The sequence below is a fragment of the Arctopsyche grandis genome, chromosome 7, assembly GCF_051622035.1.
Source record: "Arctopsyche grandis isolate Sample6627 chromosome 7, ASM5162203v2, whole genome shotgun sequence".
Classification (NCBI taxonomy): domain Eukaryota; kingdom Metazoa; phylum Arthropoda; class Insecta; order Trichoptera; family Hydropsychidae; genus Arctopsyche; species Arctopsyche grandis.
In genome coordinates, this window is record NC_135361.1 from 2428876 (window position 1) to 2455347 (window position 26472).

At 32.3% G+C, this 26472-nt stretch overlaps 1 protein-coding gene across 1 annotated transcript in view; it reads left to right on the forward strand.

The window, feature by feature from the left end:
• Positions 1-25897, forward strand: part of Mtmr6 (Myotubularin related protein 6) — a 48537-nt gene extending 22640 nt beyond the window's left edge. The window contains exons 2-14 of the mRNA XM_077435419.1: positions 20028-20144; positions 20227-20389; positions 21020-21177; positions 21353-21525; positions 21599-21686; positions 21778-21910; positions 22805-23037; positions 23125-23375; positions 23465-23593; positions 23674-23800; positions 23883-24046; positions 24131-24410; positions 24486-25897. Coding sequence (XP_077291545.1) covers positions 20028-20144; positions 20227-20389; positions 21020-21177; positions 21353-21525; positions 21599-21686; positions 21778-21910; positions 22805-23037; positions 23125-23375; positions 23465-23593; positions 23674-23800; positions 23883-24046; positions 24131-24410; positions 24486-24629 — 2160 coding nt within the window. The 3' untranslated portion in view covers positions 24630-25897. The remainder of the gene's footprint in view (positions 1-20027; positions 20145-20226; positions 20390-21019; positions 21178-21352; positions 21526-21598; positions 21687-21777; positions 21911-22804; positions 23038-23124; positions 23376-23464; positions 23594-23673; positions 23801-23882; positions 24047-24130; positions 24411-24485) is intronic.
• Positions 25898-26472: the final 575 nt, after the last annotated feature.

Below are 26472 nucleotides of genomic sequence, written 5' to 3' on the forward strand. Positions count from 1 at the left end.
TCATTTGAATACGCGATTTTCGCGTTTGCGGAATGTTTTCGCTCTAATCGCTTCATAAACTAGGAATGTCATTTTTTTTCATGCACTGTTAAGTGATTCTGCTTTTTCACTGTTTATCTGTTTGAATTTGTAAATGAAAATCATCTCGGAAAAATTACCAATCTGTTGGAAAACCTGTATAAAAATCGGTTTAGTGGTTCTCGATGTGATCTCCCTTTGTTTTTGAGAACAATTTTTTTTATTTCTAGAATGTCTTGTTAATTTACATTTAATACAATGTGTATTTTAATAATCTACATATAATCACACAGTTATTATAACTTTTATATAAGCGTACTTCGTCTTGCACGGTCGAAATACGAGCACGCCAAGCTGAAAGTTTTCCGTTATGAATTTTGGAGATTAATTCTTCTTACAAGTTTGGTACGTCGTACATACATACATACATACATACAATATTAATATTGGAGAACCTCCATATATTGCGAAATTCATTACAAACATTCGACAGAATTGTATTACGTGCTATTTATATTCCACATATTTTATATAACGGTACCAGACGGGCGTTAATGAATTACTATGTATAATACAATGAGTTACTTTATTTATTTTTTTGCATCAGCAGTATTATTATTGAATATGGATGAAAGCATATATAATAGGTAATTTCATAAAAACATTTCCTCAAAACATTCTATTGTTCTTTACAGAACCACTATTCTTATCTGTCTCTAAGAAATCTCATCCCTTTATGAAACTTCGTCTCTTCTTATCTGTACTAGGGATTTAGGTGCACAAACTTCATAATATTATTCATTCGAATTTAAATTTGTTTAAAGCCTGTTTTTTAATGTTTTGAATCATTGAGAATGCGATGCAGAGCATTGGAGCACTTCTTCTGAGCTTTTTATCAAACGTTTTTGGGAAAGAATATTTATCATGCATAAAAAGAACAGCCACTATAAATTGGTAGGTTGTGCCAATTTTTATTGGATCGGTTTCATCTATAATATGTACATCTACATAAGTGTAGTAAAATTGGCAGTCAAATTGATTGGATACCATTAGATACATACGTCGACTACTTCACTAGAATTTGCATGGATTATAAAGCTCAGTTTATATGTATATATCCTAATATACCCTGTCTTGGGCACTTTTTTATGTGTCTAAATATGTATGTACTTCATTAATTATACCTTTTGAATTGATTCTCCTAGTTTATTTAAAAAAAATATACTTGATATGTATGTACATACATCTAATAAATTTTAATTTTTAGTTGAAAATGTTGGTACTGGTATATGTATGTATGTATGTATGTAGTTGGTACTGGTATACATACATAGGTGTGCAGTCGAGGGTGTGTTGTTTGCAATCACTTTCCCAAAAGCATTGTCGACTCGTCGTTAAAATGGAGTTCCGTGAGCCGTTACCCCGTTATGGTTCATCGATCCGTAGCCAACCAACGGTTAGTTATGACCCGTTCATCCGTGACCCAAAGGGTTAAATAAAGCTGTCGGAACCCTGGACCTCCGCTGATGAACCCTTACCACCCTCACCCTTAAAGCTCGAGTGCTCCAGAAAACATACGAGGGACAACAAGGGTTTACGAAGGTCGTCGGTTTGCCTAAATTTACGCCCAACATTAATTGCCGCTCCACATTCAAATTGGAATGTACATACATACATACACATGTTCATATGTCGTAAAATTTCATTTGTATCGTACATATTTTTCCCGTGTCCAAAATTGATTAAAATCTGGAGGTATTGATTTTGCCATGAAATGTGAAAAGCGGTGTGGATGAAATTTCAATGCCAATTAAATTTGCGTACGCCAGAATTAATTTGAAATTAACTGATTAATGTGTTGTGATATTTCAATATTTTTTCAATTTACCATTTAATGAGTACCTCAATTTACTTTGATTCATTAAAATCAAAATGAAATGTCATGGATTTTTACTTTATTATCATTGCGTCCTTATTACATATGTATAGGTTTCGACAAAATGTATACGATTATTATTCATAAAAATGTAAAGGAGGTTTGTAATAAAAATTATGAACTTACTTTTTATATAAATATATATGTATCATACGTGAGAAATTATCAATTATATATTTATGAAATTAATTTCAGCAACAAGTCAAATATGTAAATATTTATATTTTCCGCGAAACCGTATTTCCACGAATTCTTTTTATAATATGTAATTTCTATGTATATGTAATGTATACAGTTTGGCGAAAATATGGTCCCAGAATTGGGAGAGAGCGAAAGCGATCGTTTCTCTATCAGAGTTTGCCAATTTTATCCGATTATTGTTGAAACGGTTCCTGAAAATTGGTATTAGTTCATTTCCTGTTGTCACAAAAATCTGTGTATAATTTGTAAAAGTTATGCACGGTAATCTGAAATCTATAGACATCTCTATAATTTCGTGTTTATTATATGTATAAAAATTGTAATAATAATTGTACATAAAAATCTAAAAAAAAATAATCCATAGATGTATCTATGATTATTATTTCTGTACTGATTAATTGTTATATGCTATGTATTCTGATTGTATATGTATTATTGTATTTCTGACCGTTATCGTACACTCGTCGCATTGGAGCTATCTGTAATGACGAGTGTATATTGATTGTAACAATAAAATAAAATAAAATATATATAAACAATATAAAACACCGATAGAATTAATTAATTAAATAAATTTTCAATATATGACGGTTAATTCTCTGCCAAGAGGAAACATTAGTATACATATGTACATACATATATACAAGTTTTTTTCTTTTGTTATTGTATTCGTATATACGTTTTGGCAGTGATTTAGCTTTGACGTACATACATACTATGTATGTCAAATCAAAACGACTATTAAAATACGTTATCTCAGACAGACAGACAGACAAAAACACACACAGAATAGCGATATTACATTTATTTATGATGATATGTTATATTTATGATGATGATATGATGTATTATATTATACGTGAGAAATTATAAATTATATATGTACAATGTATGTATTTATGAAATTGATTTCAGCAACAAGTCAAATATGTACATATTTCTATTTTCCACCCATTCTTATTATAATATACTATACCTACATATGTATGTACATACATTGTAGTTTGGCGAAAATATGGTCCCAGAATTGGCAGAGAGCGAAACTGAACCGTGTCATTATGCCGTTATTATGGCGTTTATACCTACATATATACATATGTACATATGTATATTTCTTATTATCAGTGTTTATTCTTTGCGTGTCTAATATACAATTTTGTAATACAATATACAATTTTGAGCTATACGCGGTTTTATGACGAATTATTCCCGGACCGTAAATCATGCGAATAAATTACCTTTTTATAAAGAATAAAAAAAACACGAATTTATCGGCAAGCATAAATTACCTTCGTTCAGTTGAATTAAAATTATTTATTCGTTTTATTTGTTTATTTATGACCGCTTTCGCACACAATCCCCAGCCTATTTACGAGATATTTAATTTAATTTTGTTCTTTATTACCATTTTAAACTGCTTACTTTCTATTGGAAAAGGAAATAATTGAAAAACACGGATAACCCGAACTGGTTATTACTTTTCATTTAGTTTTAAAATAGATGCTACCCGGATAGTCGCAGAATGTATTTTATGCTGGATACGATTCCTTTATATAATATAATACGTGTTCTCTTCCGTAGTTTTGATATTCAGGTCATGAGTTCGGGTTTTAAATTGTCTTCCGTCGTCTTTTTCACCCCTTTTTATCCTAGGGCTTTCGTTACGGTGTTCCGTCTAGAAATTGAGACGGTACCTTTCATCTTGATTTGCTATCCAATTAGTGTTCATTTTTCGAATGGAAAATCTGCAAATTTGCCAACCTCTTGCGTAAGCAGATCTGTTCGTTATTCCACGCTAACCAAATTAAGGTAACCTACCGACGCGTCTTCTCGAGCGATTTCGCGTTGAAATGTACATATATGTATGTAGATTCGATACATGAACCATATGAGTTTCAAGGCCTTTCAACCTTCGAATAGTTTGTTGAAAGACGTAACATTGTATCTACCTATTTGTAGTTTAATGTAGCTTCGTCATGATTGAGTTTCGCGATAGTTGCTTGACTAACATTGACTTAATGTTAGCGTGCGGTACAATTACGGAGTTTCGTATCAATTTATTTTGCGGATTCTCTTCCTCTGAGATTCTGTATTTTTTGCTGCCGACTTCAACCACAAAGACATTTTTCGAGCTTTCGTGAAGTCTCTCGTTATTTTACTGCGTCGTCTCTCGCTTTATGATTGTCTGTTTTTGATGCATCGCATCGTATGCCTCTCAAGGCGTAACTTACAAAGATCCTATTTGAAATATTGCCTTGTGATATACATATATGTACGTATTTATTTATTTATAGCAAATTGCTAATGAATATATAACAAAAGTAACAAATAAAATTATAACTACAAATAGCATAATATAATTAACAAAAAAAAACTATAATTATTAACTAAAACATAAAATTATAATGCGAAACATTGCATTTATTAACTTATATAATTATATCCTCTTCCACAAAGGTATCCATTAACACCCTTCAAGAAAGCACCAATGTTATTAGCACTTTCAATGCTCTCAGGAAGGGCATTATAGATTTGAACACCTCTGTGGAAAACACCTCCTGCAGTTCTTGCTTTCTTAACTCTGCCTATAATTAATTTATTCCTATTTCTAGTTTTATAATTATGTATATCTCTATTCCTAACTATGTAATTATTAAAATATTTGGGTAATAGATTATTATCTAGCTTATATATAAGACTATTTCTAATATCCAACCATTTCAATTCATCTATTATACTTCTAACATTCTTACATTCCTCACATTCAAAATTGTACGCACTGCTTTCTGCAGTTTATCAATACACAATCCACTAAATAGATTTAGCACTGTAATATACAGCATGAGGCCGTATAACACAATTATATATTAATATTTTAATTTTTATACTTAAAAATTCCTTAATATACAGCATGAGGCCGTATAATACAATTATATATTAATATTTTAATTTTTATACTTAAAAATTTCTTAATATACAGCATGAGGCCGTATAATACAATTATATATTAATATTTTAATTTTTATACTTAAAAATTCCTTAATATACAGCATGAGACCGTATAATACAATTATATATTAAAATTCCTTAACCTACAAAGTACACTAACTTTTTTTAATAATATAATCTGCGTGCACCTTAAAACTTAATTTACAATCTCAAATAAATGCCTAAATACTTAATATTATCTACTACTTCTACCACTCTTCCATCCATAATCACATCACTCACAACGCTTTTATTATTCATCCACTTCATCTTAGTTCACTTTCAGTTTATTTCACTTACATATATCACTTACATACTGTAATTCCTACATAAAATATCATCCATGACTTGCACATCATCACCTACAATATAAACTAACATATGTAATATTGTATTATAGCCTGAGCCGTTTTCTGCAGAAGAAACGTATTAACCACTTCATCGCCATAAGCGCACCGGTGCACGCTCCTTCATTTTTGAGGTTATGACTCGAAATTAATTTTGTTTTCTTGACAGTGAAATCTAAAATATACTGTGATACTAATGAAATTGAAAGAAGTCAATATTTCTTGTTAGTTTGTGATATATTCAAGAGGTAGTGTTAAGGGTTAGCACTAAACACATACATATAATACAATAATTGAATCGGCTTCTACAAACGCATGGCGATTAAATGGTTTAAACAGTCGAAAATATGCACACATGTGTATGTATGTCTGTAATTTTTAAATAAAACTTCCACTGAATTTTATTTATTTATCCGCTCGGTACGCTAAATTTAATTTTTGTAAGGGTTTTATCGGAAAAGGCCGTAGGCTACTTTTCGCGCATACAAAAAGTATCTGAAAAAGTTGTTATCGTATAAAAGCTCTCATCTGTTGTTTAATTTCTCTTTCGAGTGCTGTTTTTGCGATAACCGTTGTTTTTTTATTATTTGGTACGTTCTCTATAAATACATACCAGTAAGATGTTTATTTTGAAAGCTTCATATATTCAAACCGTAAATTATGTGTACAGTACAAATATTATTATTTTATATTATGTATCTATTAATATGTAATTCAAATTCATTTATTTTCAAATTGTATACGAATTTCTTTTTTTTTATATTCTTTCTCCGACACGGCCTTCATTATGTTGATAAATTGTATTACGTTTATGAATGCTTCGTAAATCTAATTTGTTTATTATTAGATGTATTTCATTTATATTAGTTTGTTCATTATTTGTTGGTTACGCAACGTCTAGGCTTGAATATTTTTTCCCCTTCCAATGAATTTTCCCAAAGTTGAGACCCGTTTCATTGGAATTTTAGACGAAATTGTGATTCTTCGACGAGAAAACATTGATACGTATATGTATTTATTTATACAAAATTAGTTAGTTTAGTAATAATGGTTCACATATTAAATAACCATGTTCGTCTAATTTTAGAACTTGATAAAAAAATTAGGGCAAATGTAGTACAATCTTATCATTTATCAATATCTCATCAATATTTTTCAGCTAACGATAAACAATGAAAATACATACATAATAATACACGTATGCTGTATTCGTATTGTGCTGAATTTTTCAATGTATTATATTATACTATAAGTACACATAATACATGAAACTATTCGATAGGAGAAAAAAAATGTAGATTTTCGCCTCGTTTGATTCGAAAAAGTAAGCAAATTTCCCAGCTCGTGTTATATTTTGGGTTGAAACATTGAAATCGGTATAAAATATGGCCCTCGAGAATATGCTTAATGGAAAAACTGTGATGGAAGAACTCGGAAGATTGAAAAGTTGGCTTCACATCGACGGGGAGGGAAAACCTCCAGAGGAAATATACGGAGATGTCATCTTGAACAAGGTAAACAAAACTGTCGTAGAACCTTTTGATTTAGATACATATATGCATGTACCTGTCGATCAAACAACAATTTAGTTTGATCGAATCGTTGTTTTAATTGTATTATACATATTCGCTCGACTTGTGTAACATATCGCGGTCATCCATCACGTGAATTTCATTTTCATGTAAATTTCGGAATATTTTCGAACCGGAAATCTTGACGGTGAAGTATTTGAGGTTGCCTTTGTCGGCTCTGGAATCTCGTTGAATATTCCAGTTAAACCATTGTGTTCTGGCTCCTATTCATTTCGTTCGAGAGACGGAAATTTGAATTGTCTCTGAACAATAAACCGTTTCCGCCACTTACATACATACATACTTGCTCACGAGATTCCATAACTTGACCGTAACGTAAAGGCCAAAACTTAAATTTGCTAGTTTGCTAAATATGAACATATGTGCATGTATGTTCTTAGGTACAATCTACATATACCTATATACTATGTAAGTTAACTAAAGTGACTGTTTCGCCAAAGGTTACGAAGTTCGAGATCTACGACAATCTAACCCTTGCCCGGTACGTAATTATTATTGTATTATATTCTGCTTAAATCGTTTTATTCGGGTCGTTTGTCTGGGAGTCATGTATATATTATATATATACCTATACATACATATATTTGCAACGTATGAATTTCTTCGTACGATAAAATATCGATAAAATAATAGTCGTAAATCAACGACCAGTTGTGTATTTGTAATCAATAGTCTTAATATCATCGAGTGTAATTAGATTAAATTTTAACTAGAAAACACAATAAACAAATAAAGTTTATTCACAAAAAAAATACTTACTTTCGTTGGATTAAATTGCTACTTAATTTCTTGTCAATTTTGAATTAACTGATGCTTTAACTAAAATGCTAAAGATTTTCTAAAACACATATTCAACCATCGGAAATGTAAAATTGTCAAAAAAAAAAAAAAAAATAGGAGTTTGCCTTTTATATAAATTTCAATTTTATTTTTCTTTACAATTACAATATTTATAATGCAAGCAATATTTTATTTTCAGTTGATTAATTATTATTCATCTTATGTATTACATATGTTTGAATACTAATTGGCAATTTAACTTTTAAATAAAGGAAACATGGAAGTGTGGGATTAATTGAAATAAATCTCAATAATAGCCTCTGGGCAACGTTGACTATGGGTGGATATACATACATACATACATACATATGTATATGTGTACAGCAAATGTATACCCAAATCGAGCATATATTTGTTTATTTTGGGTTTATTGAAGTCGCTTCATCAATTAGGAAATCGTGACTAAAGTAAAAGAAAAGAAAATGTTTATACATACATACATATAATATGTATGTATATTTATATGTACATATACCATGAGATACCAAGTTGTCCTAATTAAACTGTGGATAAGTATTAATTTTATATATGTACACGTGTTTTAACACGAACAGTTGAGTTTTGATAGCCTGATGTTTTTAAGAATACTTTAGAATTCAATAATGCGTTAATATTTGCGAATAAAGGTAATGAGCCAGAGAAATTTAACAATATGTAATGAGCATCGTACTAAGATAACTTAAAGAATGTGTTCAAACAAAAATGTGGCTTTCCAACTCAATTTACTAGTCGAGTGATGTTTTCACGAAAACCTATCCTCTCCATATAACCTGGTACCAACTTTTAGTTGAGAGGTATTTTCAGTTGCAATATATTTTGACCAGTTGGAATGTAATTAGCCATAGATAGGCGGAGTATATTCCAACTAGACAAAGTATATTAAAACTGAAAATACTTCAAAAAACACACTTCAACTATAACGTCAGTTGGTACCAGGTTAGATGGAATATATTATATTACAACTGGAAGATACATTTTAACTGTAACATATAACATATAGCCAGCAGTATGGCTCAGTGGTTGCGTTTATGTTTAGAGATTATTGGGTTCGATCCCGGGCTAATCTTTAGTACTGCTGGTTAGACTTGGATATTTGTGACTCCGAGTCAAAGTTTGCCAAATTTATCTGATTGTTGAAACGGTTCCACAAAAATTGGAAAAAAAATCATCCCACCTGCTGTTACAAATCTTCTGTATTTAATGTATGTACAATTTGTAAAAATATATGTACAAATATAAATCCGTAGATGTCTCAATGGATCAATTAATTAATTGATAATTTCGTCTTCTCCAGCTTCTCGAAATACAGTGATTTATGTAATAAAAATGCCGCATTAATTGTCTTAATTGTCTAGGAAGGCGCATTGGGGTCTTCCTGTTTCGCCTTTCTGGTTTATATCTATGTAAAAAATAAAATATAATATACACACATATGTATATATGCATATACCACGAGATAGTCAAGTACCAAATTTGTTGGCCTAACTTAATCTGTGGATAAGCATTCATTTTATATACAGAAATTTAAAATGAGTCACATACATTTTAATATTTCAAATTTGAAAATGGTACAGGAGATGAATCGGTTTTTCTAGCAACACATTTCACATTTTTATCATCCGAGAAACGCTGATGTGTCTTTCATTTTGCACGTGTTTCAAAAACTTCTGCCGGATTCAACATATGATTTCTTTCGACGTACATATGTACATATTATATGTATAATATATGCTGTAAGCCGATAAAATAATATTTTCGTCACTTAAATATACATACATATATAATAGGTATATCGTATCGATCTATGAATTCTGTATGCATACAACAATATATGCAGATACGTACAACTAGGGATGCACATCGGACAGGCGAATTTCGTGGAAAACATCGATTTTTCCGAACAAAGAACGACATAATCGGATTTTTTTTTCGCCTACGCTCTTACGACATACCTACTCTAAAATGTGTGATGAATTCAAATAATTCAATGTACATACATATATGTGTGTACAATATTATGCCGTTTTATTTATCGTCGAATATATTTATTTGATTTTGACAGGCGATTGTCCTCGAGCGAAATTGAATTGCGTTTCACCATTCACCAATCGTAATTTAATTTTGTTCAATGACAATACGATAACGATGCGAATTCTGTTTTGTGTCATGTGTCAAATTTAACGAACGCTTCTGCAAACAATTTCCCCGATAAAAGTAATTAGATTTTCTTTGGTTTTTTTTTTTTGTATAATATCATTCTCACGTAAAAATATATTTAATCTTTTCTACTCGTTTCTATTTTAGTATTTTAATATGAGCTAGTGCTACCGCTCTCTACCGACAATTTCTCTCTGTAGGGGAAATTTCACTTTAAATATGAATGAACGAAAAAAAGGTATATAATAAGATGGTATTATACCTACATACATATATACTTATGTATGTATATATATATCAACTGGAGAGTTTATTAAATTTGTGCGTTTTTAAGATGCAATTTCGAGATGGTTTTGTGCGAATTTTCCGCGGGGCCACCAAGGTCACTGGGTCAAGGTGATTTTCCCCTGCCTACCGGATGTTACCATCCGGTGTAGATATACGCTTTTCCGTTAGGCAATTCGTGCTCGGGCGGAAAATTTTGCCTTGTTTCGGCATCCGCTTTCGCGTGGAAGTTTGGTTTTCCCACGTCCGTCATTCGCTATAACAATAACAAGTTAAATCGCTACTTGGCTAAAAAAAAAGAAATGTACGACCGTTGTCGTCTAGAGCTTTTATTTTTGTGGCTTTTTACGATGTGCTTTTATTCTCGTTCGGATAAGATTTCAGTTGTATGTATCAATGTCGCACTTGTTAGTTCTTAAGGATTTTATTACACCTGATATGAAATACATCTTTATGATTTTTTACGTAAAGTTAGATGAATTCGCAAATTCGGAGATTATTTTGTCGAAAATTAGTCGGCTCTTCGGGTTCATATTATCCGCTATTATATAGCTTATTATTTTTATGATTGTGGTAAATGTGTTGTTTGTGTATATATATGTTTTGTTTTTGTTTCTTTTCTGTTATATTTTTGACCATTGTGGCGCATTAGGAATTCCTGTAATGCTACAATGGTCCAAACTTTAAATAAATAACTAAATAATACTAGTGGTTTTTACCTATACATATTTGTGTACATGTGGTTTTTGATTTAAATTTTGTAGCGGAATTGTTTTATTTCTGGAATGTAGTTAGCTTTAAGCTACATACTTTAATGAAAACTAAATTCGGCACAACACAAGTATGATGAAACTTAAATTTTTCATTACACAGCTCTCTCTTCGAAATAACAATGGAAAGCTAAAAATAAAAAAAAATAATATCCCAACGGACATATTTAGAAGGAGCAATGCGTTGTCTCGTGACAGCCAAAAAACTTCGTAAATAAACAAGGCTGAAAGGATTATTGGAGGACAGAAATTCGGGGGGGGGGGGCTTTTTTTCTAACGTTTATAATGATAAATATCATCAATGAATCGTTGTTATTTTTTGGATCAATCCGCATTCCATTTTGAGCAGATACCACCCCGATTATTCGAAAGCCAGCGTCGTTAAAGTAAAAACGGCGCTTTTTAGCTTAGCATAAAAACTCACAAAATAGGCCAATTAAGAATAAAGCTCCCCCCCCACCCCACCCCTCTTAAAAGTGCGATATCTGTATATATTCGTGAGAGGAAGGTTGTTTTCGGTCGTAACGAAACTAACGCCCCCGTTACGTTCATAATAATCGTGGTAATCCGCTTGGGCCGCCATTTTAATAAATAAAGAGATGTAATTTTCGCGTATGCTTTTCCGGGATCCAGCGTAAGGTCCCGTATTTTATATTACGTTCAGTTTGGTGTGTTGGTTGTCCTTTAAGCCCAATTTCCATTCCACCGGAATGTCTCGCGGGGAAAATTGGGAAAAACTTCGGCGCGAGAAGAGAATTAATAGAACCGCTCAAACCGTTTAATCTCTCGTGGCCATTGCGAACAATGCCCGTTAAAACTGCCAACATAATACCGGGTTTACCGAGACTATTTATGTTTGAATTCGCCTTTATGTAAAAAGCTAAGGCAGAATTAGGGCGGTTAAAAAGCGTTGTTTTAATTTTCAATTGTCGTTTAGTTACTATTAATTGCAGCTTTACAGGCATAATCAGTGTCTGAAGAGGCTGAATTCAAATTTAATGTTCAGTTTTAGTACTTGTGCACTACAGGTCGAATGAGTACAGAAGTATTCATATTTTCACATTTCAAATTGGTTGAACGACGAATTTAACCCTTTGAATTCTGACCAACGTCGATCGGCGTTTTGCCAACAAGGCCATGGGTCTGAAATACGCCGATAGGCGTTGTATTTTGAGCATGTAAATGTAAACAAGAATACTACCCGCTAAGTATGGGTTGTGAAATCCGTGTCATTCATTTTTTTAAATGTCTATAAAGACTGGTTTAAGTTGGAGTTTTTGAATTTATAGCCATAGCAGAATGTCTCGATGGAAATCCCTAACTGTTGAGTATCTTAAGGGCGCTAGAGACGCTCTGGAATATCGGAGCGGTATGTCTTGCGGTGACCGATGTTGACGCAGACCGTAGCGTGTGTAGGAACATTCACCGTCAGGTCGAAGCGCATTCAGTACGCCGCACGTCGAACCAAATTCTGTTCGTTCGCCGCACGGTCTACCAAAAGTCAAGAGACCGCTGCGATATTCCGGAGCGTCTGTAGCGCCCTTTAGACTAGATTGGTTGAACTACGAATTTGAATTGCCCTTTGAATGCTGACCAACGCCGATTGGCGTTTTGCCAACAAGTCCATGGTACTGAAACACGCTGATAGACGTTGTATTTTGAACATGTGCAGAGTAAACAAAAATACTACCCGTTAATCATTTCCAGATAGCATTGAAAAAAAATTCTTTGTGAATGTCCATAAAGACTGGTTGACACCGGAATTTTTGAATTTATAGCCATAGCAGAATTTCCCGATGGAAATCACTAGTATTTTAGATTGTGAGCATTACATTTTAACAACAATTAAGAAGATGGAACCAGTTTTGGAAAAATACATTCGTTAATAGTCTTGTTTTGTTTATTTTATATTGTTGCAAAATATATTAGAGAGTCTGAACACACCTTTACAAAACTCGAAATCCTCGGCGGTAGTTATCTAGGCTTTGTTTGGATTAGCTACAATTTTTATACCTGCTTTCTATTGGATTTCTAAATAATTCTAGTTGGAAATTTTCAGCGTGGCGGGCTTTCAACAGAAAAGACGTCAGCACTCAAAGAGTTAAAGTGTAGTAAATGAAGTGGATTGATTTCGTGTGAGCACGAGAGATTCGTACACAAAATAAACGCACTTCTCGTCATTTTAAGCTTACATATCTTACAGATCGCTAAACGTGACTTTGGGATATTATTAACTTAAATCTATAGATATTCTGAAATTCGCTTGTGCGCATGTGGACCGTAAAGCTTGAGGATTTCCCTAGAATAACTTTTCCGCTACATATGTATAATCACGTGTCCTTTTTGTGTGACAGTATAAAAAGGCTTATTTGGCGGCCAAGTGGCAGATTTAGTCCGTCGCACAACCGAAAAGGACAATTTCCAAACGAACAAAAAAAAAGCGACACATGCAAAACGATGGCAAAAAAGAAAAAAGGCAAAAATGGAATCGTTCAAGTGTCACGTAGGTCGTGTGGAAGTTTCGTGCTCGTTTTAATGCTGAAATAAAATAAATGTATGTTGTGAAAAAATTTCGGCATTTGTAGTTGTTTGTTCCCCTTGTTGTTTGAACCCCTTAGGCTGAAAATTTGGGAAAACCCTAGTCGCTTTTCTGGGATGTTACGCACGATCCAAATATCAAACGTTTTAATGTCACTCGTACCGTAACCGTACCTATAAAATTATCACCACGTGAACTTATTTTATTTTGTAAACAAGTTTTATTTTATTTTCTCACATACATACATACATTCATATTTTTTCTAATTTTCTTATTGAATCTGTAATGTGTGTGCCAAATTTGAGGAATTGGATTAAAATACTGTATGTATATATTTTATTTTATTTTAAACAATCAATACTAAAGTGACTTGACAGGCAGCCACAAAGCGTCACTGTGGTTATAATACAAATAAACATAAACATAAACCAATAATAACAAAAATAAAAAAAAATATATAAAGCATGTGAGAAATAAGTATAATAAAAAACAAATAAATAATAATGATAATTATATCATGCTTTGTAAGTAGGATGTGTTCGACCAACTGAACATATGTAACTGGCATTAAAAAGATCCAAGGAATGTGCCAGTAAGTTGAGTCAAACAGCTCTCGAGAGGGCGGAGTTCATGAGCCCGTTTGTTCTAGCCCTAATTGGTAACAGGATATCGTGTGTTCGTAAAACCCTATGATTTTCCGGGGCCAAAGTTTTTTCTTCTCCAGGATAGCGGGATTGTGAATCTCTCCTCTTAATAATTTTATGAAATGTTTCCCAACAAATAAATCTCTTCTCTTTGTCAAGCAGTTGAACCCCTAAGCTCCCAAGACAAAGGAACTAGGGAACAGATATGGATAAAATCCAAATGTCTTCAGATATAAAAATCTGAAGAATTTTCTTTGGACTTGTTCCAACATCAGAGAGTAACGATCTTGATAGGGTGAACATATAATAGGGCCAGAATCGAGCACACTGCGAATTAATGTACAATATAATAGACGAATGGCAGCGAGCCCTAGAACTGTCGAATTACGGATCATGAACCCAAGGATTTTTGTTGCCCTAACACAGATATTCTCAATGTGGATGTTGCATGGACGATTTCCAGATCTGATATAAATAATTCTCTTAGAAGAAGAGATACTCAATAGGAGGAATTTGTACGGATACTCAATAGGAGAACGTGAACGAGAGATACATATGTATTATATCATACAATATTGTTTTACGTTAAATATTTAAATAAGCGATCATTCGATTTGTGTGAATTGTGTGTATGTATTATAAATATTCGTACGTTATGAACGTGTTGTCTCGAATTTTCGCAATACTTTCCCCTCTCTTTGTGGAATTCATAATAAATGTTCGGTCTGGATTTTTTCTTTTTTTTCTTTGCACGTATAAATTTTCGTTACAATTCTTCAGGGGCTGCTTTCGTTCGTTTTTTTTTTTTAAATTTCTGTTTAACAGTTTCATTCTGGCCATGTGTTATTGAGTGTTAATAAGGCAGGCTTGATGTTGAGATATAAATGATGTACGCATATACACATACATATAACATATGTACGAGGTCGCTTCTAATTTCGAACATTTACATACATACATTCGCATCGTATGCTCGACAACTCGGATGTAATCATTCACCTTTGTAGAATTCACAATTTACTATAACCAGCAGAATAGTCTAGTGGTTAGCATATAATGCGTTGAATCCCACTGGTTTCTGCCAGACGTTGGATTTGTGACTCCAGGTCGCTCGTTTCCTATCAGAGTTTGTCAATTTATCTGATTTTCATTGAAACGTTTCCAACAAATTGACAACCTTCCCTATTTTCTCAGCAAAGTAAAAGGCCAAAGTCGTTTCACAGCATTTATTGATGATTAAGGAGATACACGCACTGGCAGTGCTCCAGAATGTCTTGATATGGTCTAAGTACCTGCTTATAAAGTCGCTCAGAGCATTTTCAAGGTCCGGTTACTTCCCTATTGTTTAGGCATGTACCCGGATATGTATTCCCACGACACTCAGTCCCACGCTATCGCTGTCACTTCTGCGAAGGGACTGGGTGCTACGCCAATTTGGTGGCCATTGTTTAGCCTACTTGCACTTAGTCTGGAGATAATCCAATTATAACGGTCGCACACTGTCAGGGATGCGCCTCTACCTAATCCGATTGCACTTAACCGGTGGCTCCTTTTAGCATAAGCTACAATACTAATAATATTTGTATCAAATGAACAATGTTTCTGACCAGGAAGACTCATTGGGGTTACCTGTTAGGCCTTCCTGGTATAAATTAAAAAAAAAAAAAAAAAAAAATATATATATATATATATATATAGTATATATATTTCGACACGTACGCATATATATATGTACATATGTACTTTTTCAAATAGATTCGTTTGTATGTACATATGTATGTATGTATGCTCGTACAGTACAAGTATCGGCACTCAACCGAGAGAGTCACTACGGTAAAATAAAATCATGAAAATGTATTCCCTCAAACAAGGACATCCACTTTGATATGAGATCCTAAGGCGTATTTCCTTTTTTAGTCCTCTTTTTATATTTTTAGCTCGTGTCTGTACCTTAGATCTTTGTGAGGATTGAACGCGTGAAATAGAAGAGCGTGTGCTTTCATATAATATTTTATCCTCTTGAAATGTGTTGCTTTTTTATGATTCGCACACACACGTACGAGTATGGTTCTAATTTCACCAAAAATGTATACGTTTTATTTCCTCTTCGGATCTATTGATGGAGAAAAGCGAAAAATTCGCACGAACATTAAATACGATGAGAATTACATATTTCTTTCAGACGAGTAGTCAATGTATTTGCTCGTACTAAACACAAAAGAGGATTTTCCACTAGTCATTCTTACCTTTGTTGTGTTACATATATACATATGTGTGCTTCAGATAAAATTAAATTCGGGATTGTTTTGAGTACATGTATGTATATACACTGTACATGTTGAGTTTGCTTAGTCGAGTGTCGTAAGTTATTCATCGGCTGGAAGCTGTTAATTCCCAGTATGCATCTTTAAACAAAGCTCTAACGAAAATCCACTGTCGCTTCCGATCCAATTTAATCCTAGCTAAATATTATATTTGAAATTCCCGAGGAGTCCGCTCTAAATATTTGCATATTATAGAGTGATTAATACGAAGAAGATGCGATTATTGTATTGGCCTTGTGTGTTTTTATTCTGATAGAAATGTGGGTAATGAAAGTTCGCCTTCGTGACCTGTATTTTTTTTTCTATATTTACTTAATAATAATGTCATAAAAGTATAATATGATATCCAAGAGAGCCATTAATCTGTCACTTGACACAAGATTAATGTTTCTCTTTGACGTATCGTTTTTATTTTATAGACTTGTCCATTTTGATAATTAAGTCTCAAATAAAATTGATACACCAATTTTTTTTAAATGGTAGAAAGGGTAAAATTTTATTGTTTTTCGACACAATTTATTTTACTTATATTTCTCGACTAATACGAAAATATTACCATTTTTCTTGTCAAAAGTGTACATTTTTGTAATATTTGCGTTGGTTTATATGTACGTATATGTATGTATGTATATGTGCAACCTCATCTATCTTTCTGAAAATTATGATGGATAGTTCCTATGGGGAAAAACATTTTTGTTAAAAAAAAAAGAATATATTCTGTCAAATATGCGGAGCGCAATAAACTGTTATTTCATCATTGAAAATTCCTTATCGAACGTATTTTTTTAGACTTCATTCGTCGACATAATTTATATAAAAGAAAATTGTAATAAAGTAAATAAAATTAAAGGAAACTTGAAATATAAGTTTTTGGATACCATTTATAGCCCTATTTCCAGACAAATTAGGTATTTATCACGACACTATATGCGAATTGTGTTCGCCCGGCAAATCAAACGTCAAATGGGTTGCCAGTAACAAAATTAAAATTTGACAAAAATAAATACCGACCCTAACAACCTAATTTTAAATGAATAAGGCCAACCCTAACTTAACCTAACCTAACCTAACCCTTAAATAAATAAGTGTTGGCTGCTAAGATATTACGATTACCCAGTGAAAATGTAAGTGGTTATGATTTCACTGAAACGTCAAATTTTATTTTTGTTACTGGCAACCCGTTTGACGTTTGATTTGCTGGGAGAACGCCAATTCTGTCGTGCGAGCTATTTTAGAGATTTCAATTTGACATTTGTCGTGTAATTTATTTTACAGGCGTGCCAAAAATATTATCCCAAAGGTTTTTCATTTTAAAATGCTGTATGTACATATATTATATGTATGTATTACATATGTACATATATAAATGCGTGGAATATTTGAATAGATCCAATATACACTTGGGAAATCCTTCCGATTTGAAGCTCTAGGAAACATACCAATCGTTGAGTCCTTTAGATAAATACACAAAGATTGTATCTACGTAGGTATGTACATAATTTTAGAAATATACCAACATCCATTATACATTTTGTACGCGTATAAAATTTTGCTCTTTTAATTTAATTGAAAGTATCAAATACCAATTGAATGGTCGAGCGATGGTATGTCATTTATTTGTACGAGTAATAAATATCATATAGAAATTTTCGCATTCGAATTTTCGAGATACTTCTCAGCTATAAAATTATAATAGTATTACTTGGAGCGAGAGAATACCACGAAGCGTATGTATGTACACCACGCGAGGGTAGAATTTCATGTCAATAACAAATATTTTATATAAGGGATGGCAAAATTGTTCGCACAAGTGCTTTTAGTATTATTTGTTTGTTTATTAATGCGAATGTCACATTTGATCATATGTACATATATATTATATACATGTGTAATATAAATGTATAATATAAAAACGGCTTCTGTTATTCACATCTGTATAAGGTGATTTTTTTTTTTACTTTATCTATGTACGTAGTAACTATATGTATAATAGATGAAGTTTTGTGATCGTGCGAAAAATTTGAACTCAGAGTCGATCACTTATCATGTTTTCATGATCTAGAAAAAATGTGCGTGTGTCTGTGTATTTTGGGGATTTGTTAGTCCTATCGAACTGAAACTTAGTATCGGTTACTGAAATTCTTATCGATACGACGCAATTTTTTAAGTTGACCGAAAATGCTACCTCCCCCTATAGGTGTCCTCATTTTTTTTAAGTTTTTGAATTCAATTATCTCCCAAACCGCTAACTGAATCGGATTGATATTTTTTTACATTTAATAGAAATTATAAATTTTATATCCTAATATTTAAAAATATTTTTACCTGAATCGGAAATAGTACTTTTTCTCTAGAGAATCAAGGTTTTTTATGTTTTTCTCAGAAACCTTTTGGTTTATTGAACTGAAATTTCATATCTACAAGTTTAAGCTTAATACCAAGTTATTTATAAAATTTGGTAAGCATCCGTCAACCAGAAATGGCAGTTTACTCTTGTTCAATTTTTCTTCCACTATTTTTTTCAACCCCTTAAACATGTGTGCTCTTCACGAAAAGATTCTAGTATAATTCTCGTATTAATATGATGACAATAAAAAAAAATCACTAATTTTAATAAGCCGGAAGTGGTATTTTTTGCTCTTAGAAAGGTCAAAAATGTTGTGGCCACTATTCTGCCCACATCCCTGAACTTATCAGGCAACAGGGAACAAAATTTATATGTGTTTTCATTATGTACTAACTGAGGTTTTGGTCACAATTCGTAAACCGGAAAATTTTTTTTAAATTTTATTTTGATCTTTTAAATTATTTTTATTTTCTTAGTTAGATAGTGATTTTAAGTAATAAAAAAAATTTGAACAAAATCCAACAACCGGAAATATAACTTTTGTCTTATGCAAGTTTCCATACATTTGCGCTCAATTTGTATCGAAAATTCTTTCATAGCTATTCTTTCATTGTGCTGCCGGTATGTGTGAATGTGTCTGTGCGGTTCAATATCGAATTTTGTTTTGTGACTTTCTTATATTCTTCAAATACATAGATAAAGTCATGGGTTGGTCACATCCGAATCTTTTTTTTTTAGTTAACGTTCTTTAATTAAACGAGGGCAAAGATTTCGTCTTTTCTCTTTTCCGTTTTATTATCAAAAAAGCTATTTTTTACTCGGTCGTTCACTCCGTACATACCTACCTATCTTGTTCACTGACATGTATAAATTTCCGTCGTTCCACTTACAATGAAAAATTTTTACCACTTGCTTTTATCTGCCCTTTTTATTCTGCTTTTAATTAAAAATAAAAATGGTCTGTAATTTAAATTGTTTTATTTTTTGTTTGCAAACCCTTCCATTTGTCCATTTTATTTCATAAATTTTAACATTACAGTTGGAAAATGTGCGCATGCTGGATAAATACAATACAAAAACACCTTCAAAGGGCACGCTGTATCTGACGGCCACTCATCTGATTTTTGTTGATCACGATTTGAAAAAAGAGACATGGGTATGTTATTATGAAATCACACGAATATTTACATTAAGCAGAATTAAAATATAACAATATTAATGTGGGAATGTGTTTTCAGATATTACTATCGCACATTTCGGCTGCAGAGCGGTTGCCGCTGTCGACGGCCGGATCGCCGTTGCTCGTACGCACTAAGACATTTCAAAGCGCAACTTTTGTCATTCCTCGTGAAAGAGACTGCCACGAAATGCACACGTCCCTCGTTCAAATGAGTCAACCTGGTGAGTAGTTGATCAATTTTCTCACCGCTTTACATATCATGATAATGATTACGTATTCCCGGAATTAATGTCGTTTTTGTAATATGCAGTTTTGACTCGATCTCTTTCGGTTCGTTGACAAGTAAAGACGTGTCTGGTGTTTTTTTTCTTCTTCTGGATTCGTTGCGTTCCTTTTGAACAAAAAAAAATCTTTTGTACCCCATCCACAAGAAATGATCGAGACGTGTCCATCAAAGCTCATTTAAGGAGCAGTATGTTATTGTTGTTTCACGCTAAAAAAAGTGCCGTAGAGGCTTCAAAATTAATTTGCGACATATATGGCGATATACTGGATGTAAGGAAGTGCCAACGTTGGTTTAACAAATTTCAATCGGGCAATCTCAGCTTGGATGACGAGCCTCGAAGTGGTCGGTGTATTCAAGAGGATTAAGCATCTCTAAAGGCGGATATCGAAGCAAATCCAATTTTGACTCTTGATGAATTATCGCAAATCCAATGTTGACTCTTTATGATATATATCTTGATGAATTATAAATAATTAAGTTTTAATTTTACTATGAAAAACGACATTAATTCCGGGACGACTTAATACATATAATACATGAATGAATGTCATTTTAACGCTTTCAGTACACATTGAAGACTTGTATTGTTTTCACTATACTTCGAGTATGGATGATATAGCCAAGTCTGCCGGCTGGGATATGTTCAATCTGCGGGACGAATTCAAAAGAATGCGAGTACCGAACGAGCAATGGGTTTTGTGCACCGCTAATAAAGACTATGATGTATGTATATTCAATTTTTTGTCATTCCACCGCATCTTTCATATCACTTTCTTCACCTTGCATACATATGTACATATGTACATATAATGAAATCACCTTAATTTTCCACTCGTTCTTATATTGTATCTGTTGAAGTTGTCAAAGTTGTTTTGAGAAAAAAAACTTTTTCATTCAGCTGTGTGATACATATCCACGAGATCTGTACGTACCGTCGATGGCCACTTCCACGGTATTGTTGGGAAGTTCTCGCTTCAGATCCAGAGGACGTTTGCCTGTTTTAACATATCTGCACAATAATATGGCATCAATCACGCGATGCTCCCAGCCTTTGAGCGGTTTCAGTGCTAGGTATGTAGGAACACATATTTTTATTAATTCAGAACGAAAGGAAATCGATTCAATTGAAAACTTACTACTTCAGATGCCTAGAGGACGAGCAGATGTTGGACTGTATTAGACGTACAAATCCCAACAGTGGATTGATGTATGTGGTAGACACGAGGCCCAGGGTGAGAAATTTTCAATCGTATTATAACACACGTACATGTAAGTTCTATTCGGCCTTTAAATTGTACTCATTATGTTGTTTAATATTTGTAGATAAATGCGATGGCCAATCGCGCGGCTGGAAAAGGTTACGAAAATGAAGCATTCTATGAAAATATCAAGTTTCAATTTCTCGGTATTGAAAATATTCACGTAATGCGTAGCAGTCTTCAAAAGGTCATCGAAAGTGAGTAAATAATAATAAAAATAATACGAAGAGTTTTTGTTCATATTTATTTCATTTTTTTAATGGCTATGCGAGAATAAACTGAAAGTGAACTATGCAAGACTAAGATGATGTAGATGCATAATAAAAGTGTTGTAAGTGATGTGATTATGGATGGGAGAGTGGTAGAAGTAGTAGATAATATTAAGTATTTAGGCATTTATTTGCACAGGGATTATATTATTAAAAAAATGGCAAAAAAAGTTATTGTACTTTTTAGGTTATGAAATTTATTAAGTATAAAAAGTAACATATTAATATATAATTGTATTGTACGGCCTCATACTGTATATTGCGCTACAGTGCTCAGTCTATTTAGTGGATTGTGCATTGTTAAACTGCAGAAAGTGCAGAATAGAGCAATGCGTTCGATTTTGAATGTAAGGAAACGTAAGAATGTAAAAAGTATGTTAGATGTATTGAAATGGTTCGATATTAGAAATAGTCTTAAATTAAGCACTTCAAAAATTATATATAAGCTAGATAAGAATCTATTACCCAAATATTTTAATAATTACATAGTTAGGAATAGAGATATACATAATTATAAAACTATAAATAGGAATAAATAAATTATAGGTAGAGTTAAGAAAGTAACAACTGCAGGAGGTGTTTTCCACAGAGGTGTTCAAATCTATAATGCCCTTCCTGAGAGCATTGAAAGTGCTAATAACATTGGTGCTTTCTTGAAGGGTGTTATTAATGGATATCTCTGTGGGAGATGATATTATTATATGTATATTAGTTTGGCATCATATAATATTATGTTATGGTTACTAATTATAGTTTTGTTGATACTTTTGTTATTTGTTACATATTCATTAGCAATTTGCTACTAAATAAATAATATTGCAGCATGTGAACAAAAGTCACCGTCTATGTCATCGTTCTTGGCCGGTTTGGAGTCGTCTCAATGGCTTCGTCATATACGATCTGTGCTAGAGGCAGCTGCTTCAGTCGCTCGTGCTGTCTCTCGAGGGTCGTCCGTTCTCGTTCACTGCAGCGACGGTTGGGATCGTACTGCGCAAGTTTGTTTCTTGGCTTGTTTGATGTTGGATCCGTTCTATAGAACTGTAAAAGGATTTCAGGTTTGGGAAATTTGAAATTTAATGTACTTACATACATATGTAGCCGTTTTAGCAGATTTATTTTATTTTTTTACTCTATTACTCTAGACCCTGATTGAAAAGGAGTGGTTGTCGTTCGGTCATAAGTTTTCGGAAAGATGCGGCCACGTAGCCGGTGAAGCCCGTGAAAGATCTCCAGTGTTTGCACAGGCTTTGGATGCAGCATGGCAGCTGTCTCGAGCTCGACCCGCAGCTTTTCAGTTCAATGAACGTTTCCTGTTGGCCTTGCATGATCACGCTCATGCTTGTCAGTTTGGCACTTTCGTGGGAAATTGTCAAAAGGACCGACTAGACTTAAGGTTGTCACTGTTCATGTAATTAAAATAGTGAATTATAAGAAGAAAAACAATTTATATTAATACATATGTACTATTTATGTTTATTTTAGACTTGCTGAGCGTACGTTTTCCTTATGGGGATTCATGGCGAGTCATATGAACGAATACTATAATCCATTGTATGATCCATCGGCAGCTTCTGATCTGTTGGCGCCTAATTTGATCAGTCAAAATATTAGGTAATATTGTGCATATATATATTCTGCTGTAATATTCCCTTTCAGTTATATTTTGTGACTATAATAGGACTTTGTTTTAGATTTTGGCGTGGCATGTACTGCCGATTTGAAAATGGCGTTCACCCTAGAGAACCACTCGGCGATTTACTATTGGCCACAACTGATCATACTTCATCGCTGCAGGATCACATTACTCTTCTTACAAAGGTATTGACACTATTTTTAACTACATATGTACATGTCCTGAGGAGTTGTGATAGTGTTATTAATACATATTGTAATGTTGTAGAGGATTTCTTCTCTCAAGTCGTTGATAGTGAATCGAAATTCAAAGCACAGTGCAAAATCCAAAGAAAAGAAAGTTACACACCATGACAGCCCTCCCGATAAAGAAGATGAAGGTGACTTTGTCACCGTCAATCACATCAATGCTTCTAATCAAGTCGATAATAAGTGAATATAACTACATATTTACATGTATGTATGTTTTAATTAAAAGCAATATTTGGCTTTATCCGCGTTTTTATGTTTTACTAGATTGATGTACGAAAAGACGAATGCAAGTATATCTGAAATGGCTTGCGCAAACGACGATCATCCGTTGAAAATAGATGAAAACAAATCGAATCAATCCAGCGACGCAAATAAGCAATGCTCCATTGTACCGACCGATGATATAATAATACACGGAGGCGTTCCCGTGACTGATCTCTTGCAGATCGAAGAAGAGATAGGTTCTGTCGCTTTGGATTGGAAAACGATTAAAAACATCAAGGAATGCGTTTGCTCTACTCCCTTCGACCACTTTAGTAGAAAGGTATGATTCGTATGTGGGTATTTCTCGAAATGTGTTGTTTTTCTTTGTTTTTATCCGGAAATCTTTCTTCTTTAGTATCATTGCTGGAAATGTGGAGGAGTGTTTTGCACCAGATGTATTGACAAACATGTTCCGTTGTCTGGCTTGGCTTCCGGTCGACCGGCTCCAGTTTGCCGCATGTGCTATGCCCAAACTCAGAGTTCTCCAAACCAGACTTAACTTAAGTTGTGGTTTATGTGTCACATTAGATTTGAATGCAACACTATGATATCATTTTTTTGTTTATTCTACCTATTTTCATATTGAATGGTTACGAATGAGGACGTTCATTACGCTTATATATATTTTGTGGAAATGTATAGGCAATAAATATATTTTATATTATAAAATGTGATTTTTATTATTAGATTAATTTTTTATTTTAAGTTTTGTGGAATCGGATGATATACATACACATATATTATTATACATAGAATATAAAGTTTCACATTATACATAATTACTGTATTTTAGGTTAAACTGTCTATGCTCTAAACTCAAGTCTGTCGTTTTGTTTACACGAATGACTCAATGAATCGAGAGTTCCAAACTGATGGAATGACCAATTAATTACTTTTTTTTAATTTAATTTTTCTTTCGACTAGGATTTGTGGTTTTATTAACAAAAAAATCACATAAAAAATAAAATAAATTCTTGTTATTTTAATTAGTATTTAATAGTACTATATTAGTACCTCAAAAATATATTTATTTTTATTATTTTTAAATATAAGTATTTGTTCATTTATGAATATTTTATTAGCGGAATCGCTTCTATTAAAAGTATACAATGTTATATGTACAATTATGCTTATATATGTAATATGCTTATGATATATAAAAATATGTATGAAAGTTTTCTGTAATCATATTGAAATTAAATCTCAGGTATTTGTGTTCACTGTTGGGTTATAATTTATATTTTCATATACCTAGTTATTTCTGATATATAAAAATTACAATGAAAAATTAAATGTTTAATCACAAATGAGAAATATATGAATATATTATATTTTGTTAAAAATAGGATTTTTCAATAATTGTAATAAGAAATGAATCTATATATTATATGTAATTCTATCTATTTTAAATTGTGACAATGATACAAATATTGTACACAATCAAATTGAATTTTACAGTATGTATTTACATACATTCATAAGGTCTTTATAAAAATAAAACGGCTTGGCATTGGATAAATTTAATCAAAACTAAATGTTTGAGCTTTAATTTCAGAATAATACAGTGATTATTGATGTAAAAAGAAAATCTTGACTCTTCGTTTTATTCTGTGATAGATTTAATTGATTATATTCTACTTTATTAGTTGGTTACGAAACGATGGATGTGTAATAAATAGTAAACAAATTATTGAAAACTGTATATTTATGAAAATGATTATAAATTCAGAGTTATTATAGTAAATAAAAAAATTAATCCTTACTTACATTTAACTGTCTTCTTTTTACATAAAGCTGAAAATAAATACCACATTTACAAAAAATTGATCAAAAATGTTAACTGTCGTGTGATTTATTATTTTTGCTATGAAGTTCTTTGGCATCTTTAAAATTGGTCCTGACTGCTACTTCGAGATACACGTATATGTACATATGTACAAATGTATCATAAGGGTCACAAAAATTGCCATGTTTTTGATAATTATATATTAATATGTATATATAACTATCAATCAAACAAACTAATAAAAGTCGACGACTGGTCTTAGTTAAATTATAAAAAAAAATATATATATATATATTTGAAATCTTGATTATTTTTATCAGCAATATCCGATTATAATTTCTTACATTTAATGTATGCTAGACTTGTTTAATGAATCGTTCATTATATATGAGGCAAGTAAATTTCGCACGTTATTATAATAGATTTATATCATTTAGCTAGTTCGCAACTTGTACTTAACCTAATTTGTATGTAGGTATTATACGTTGTATATGAAAATAATTTTCTAACAATTAATAATATTAACTAATTTGGATTCCATTTTTTACTCTACGTC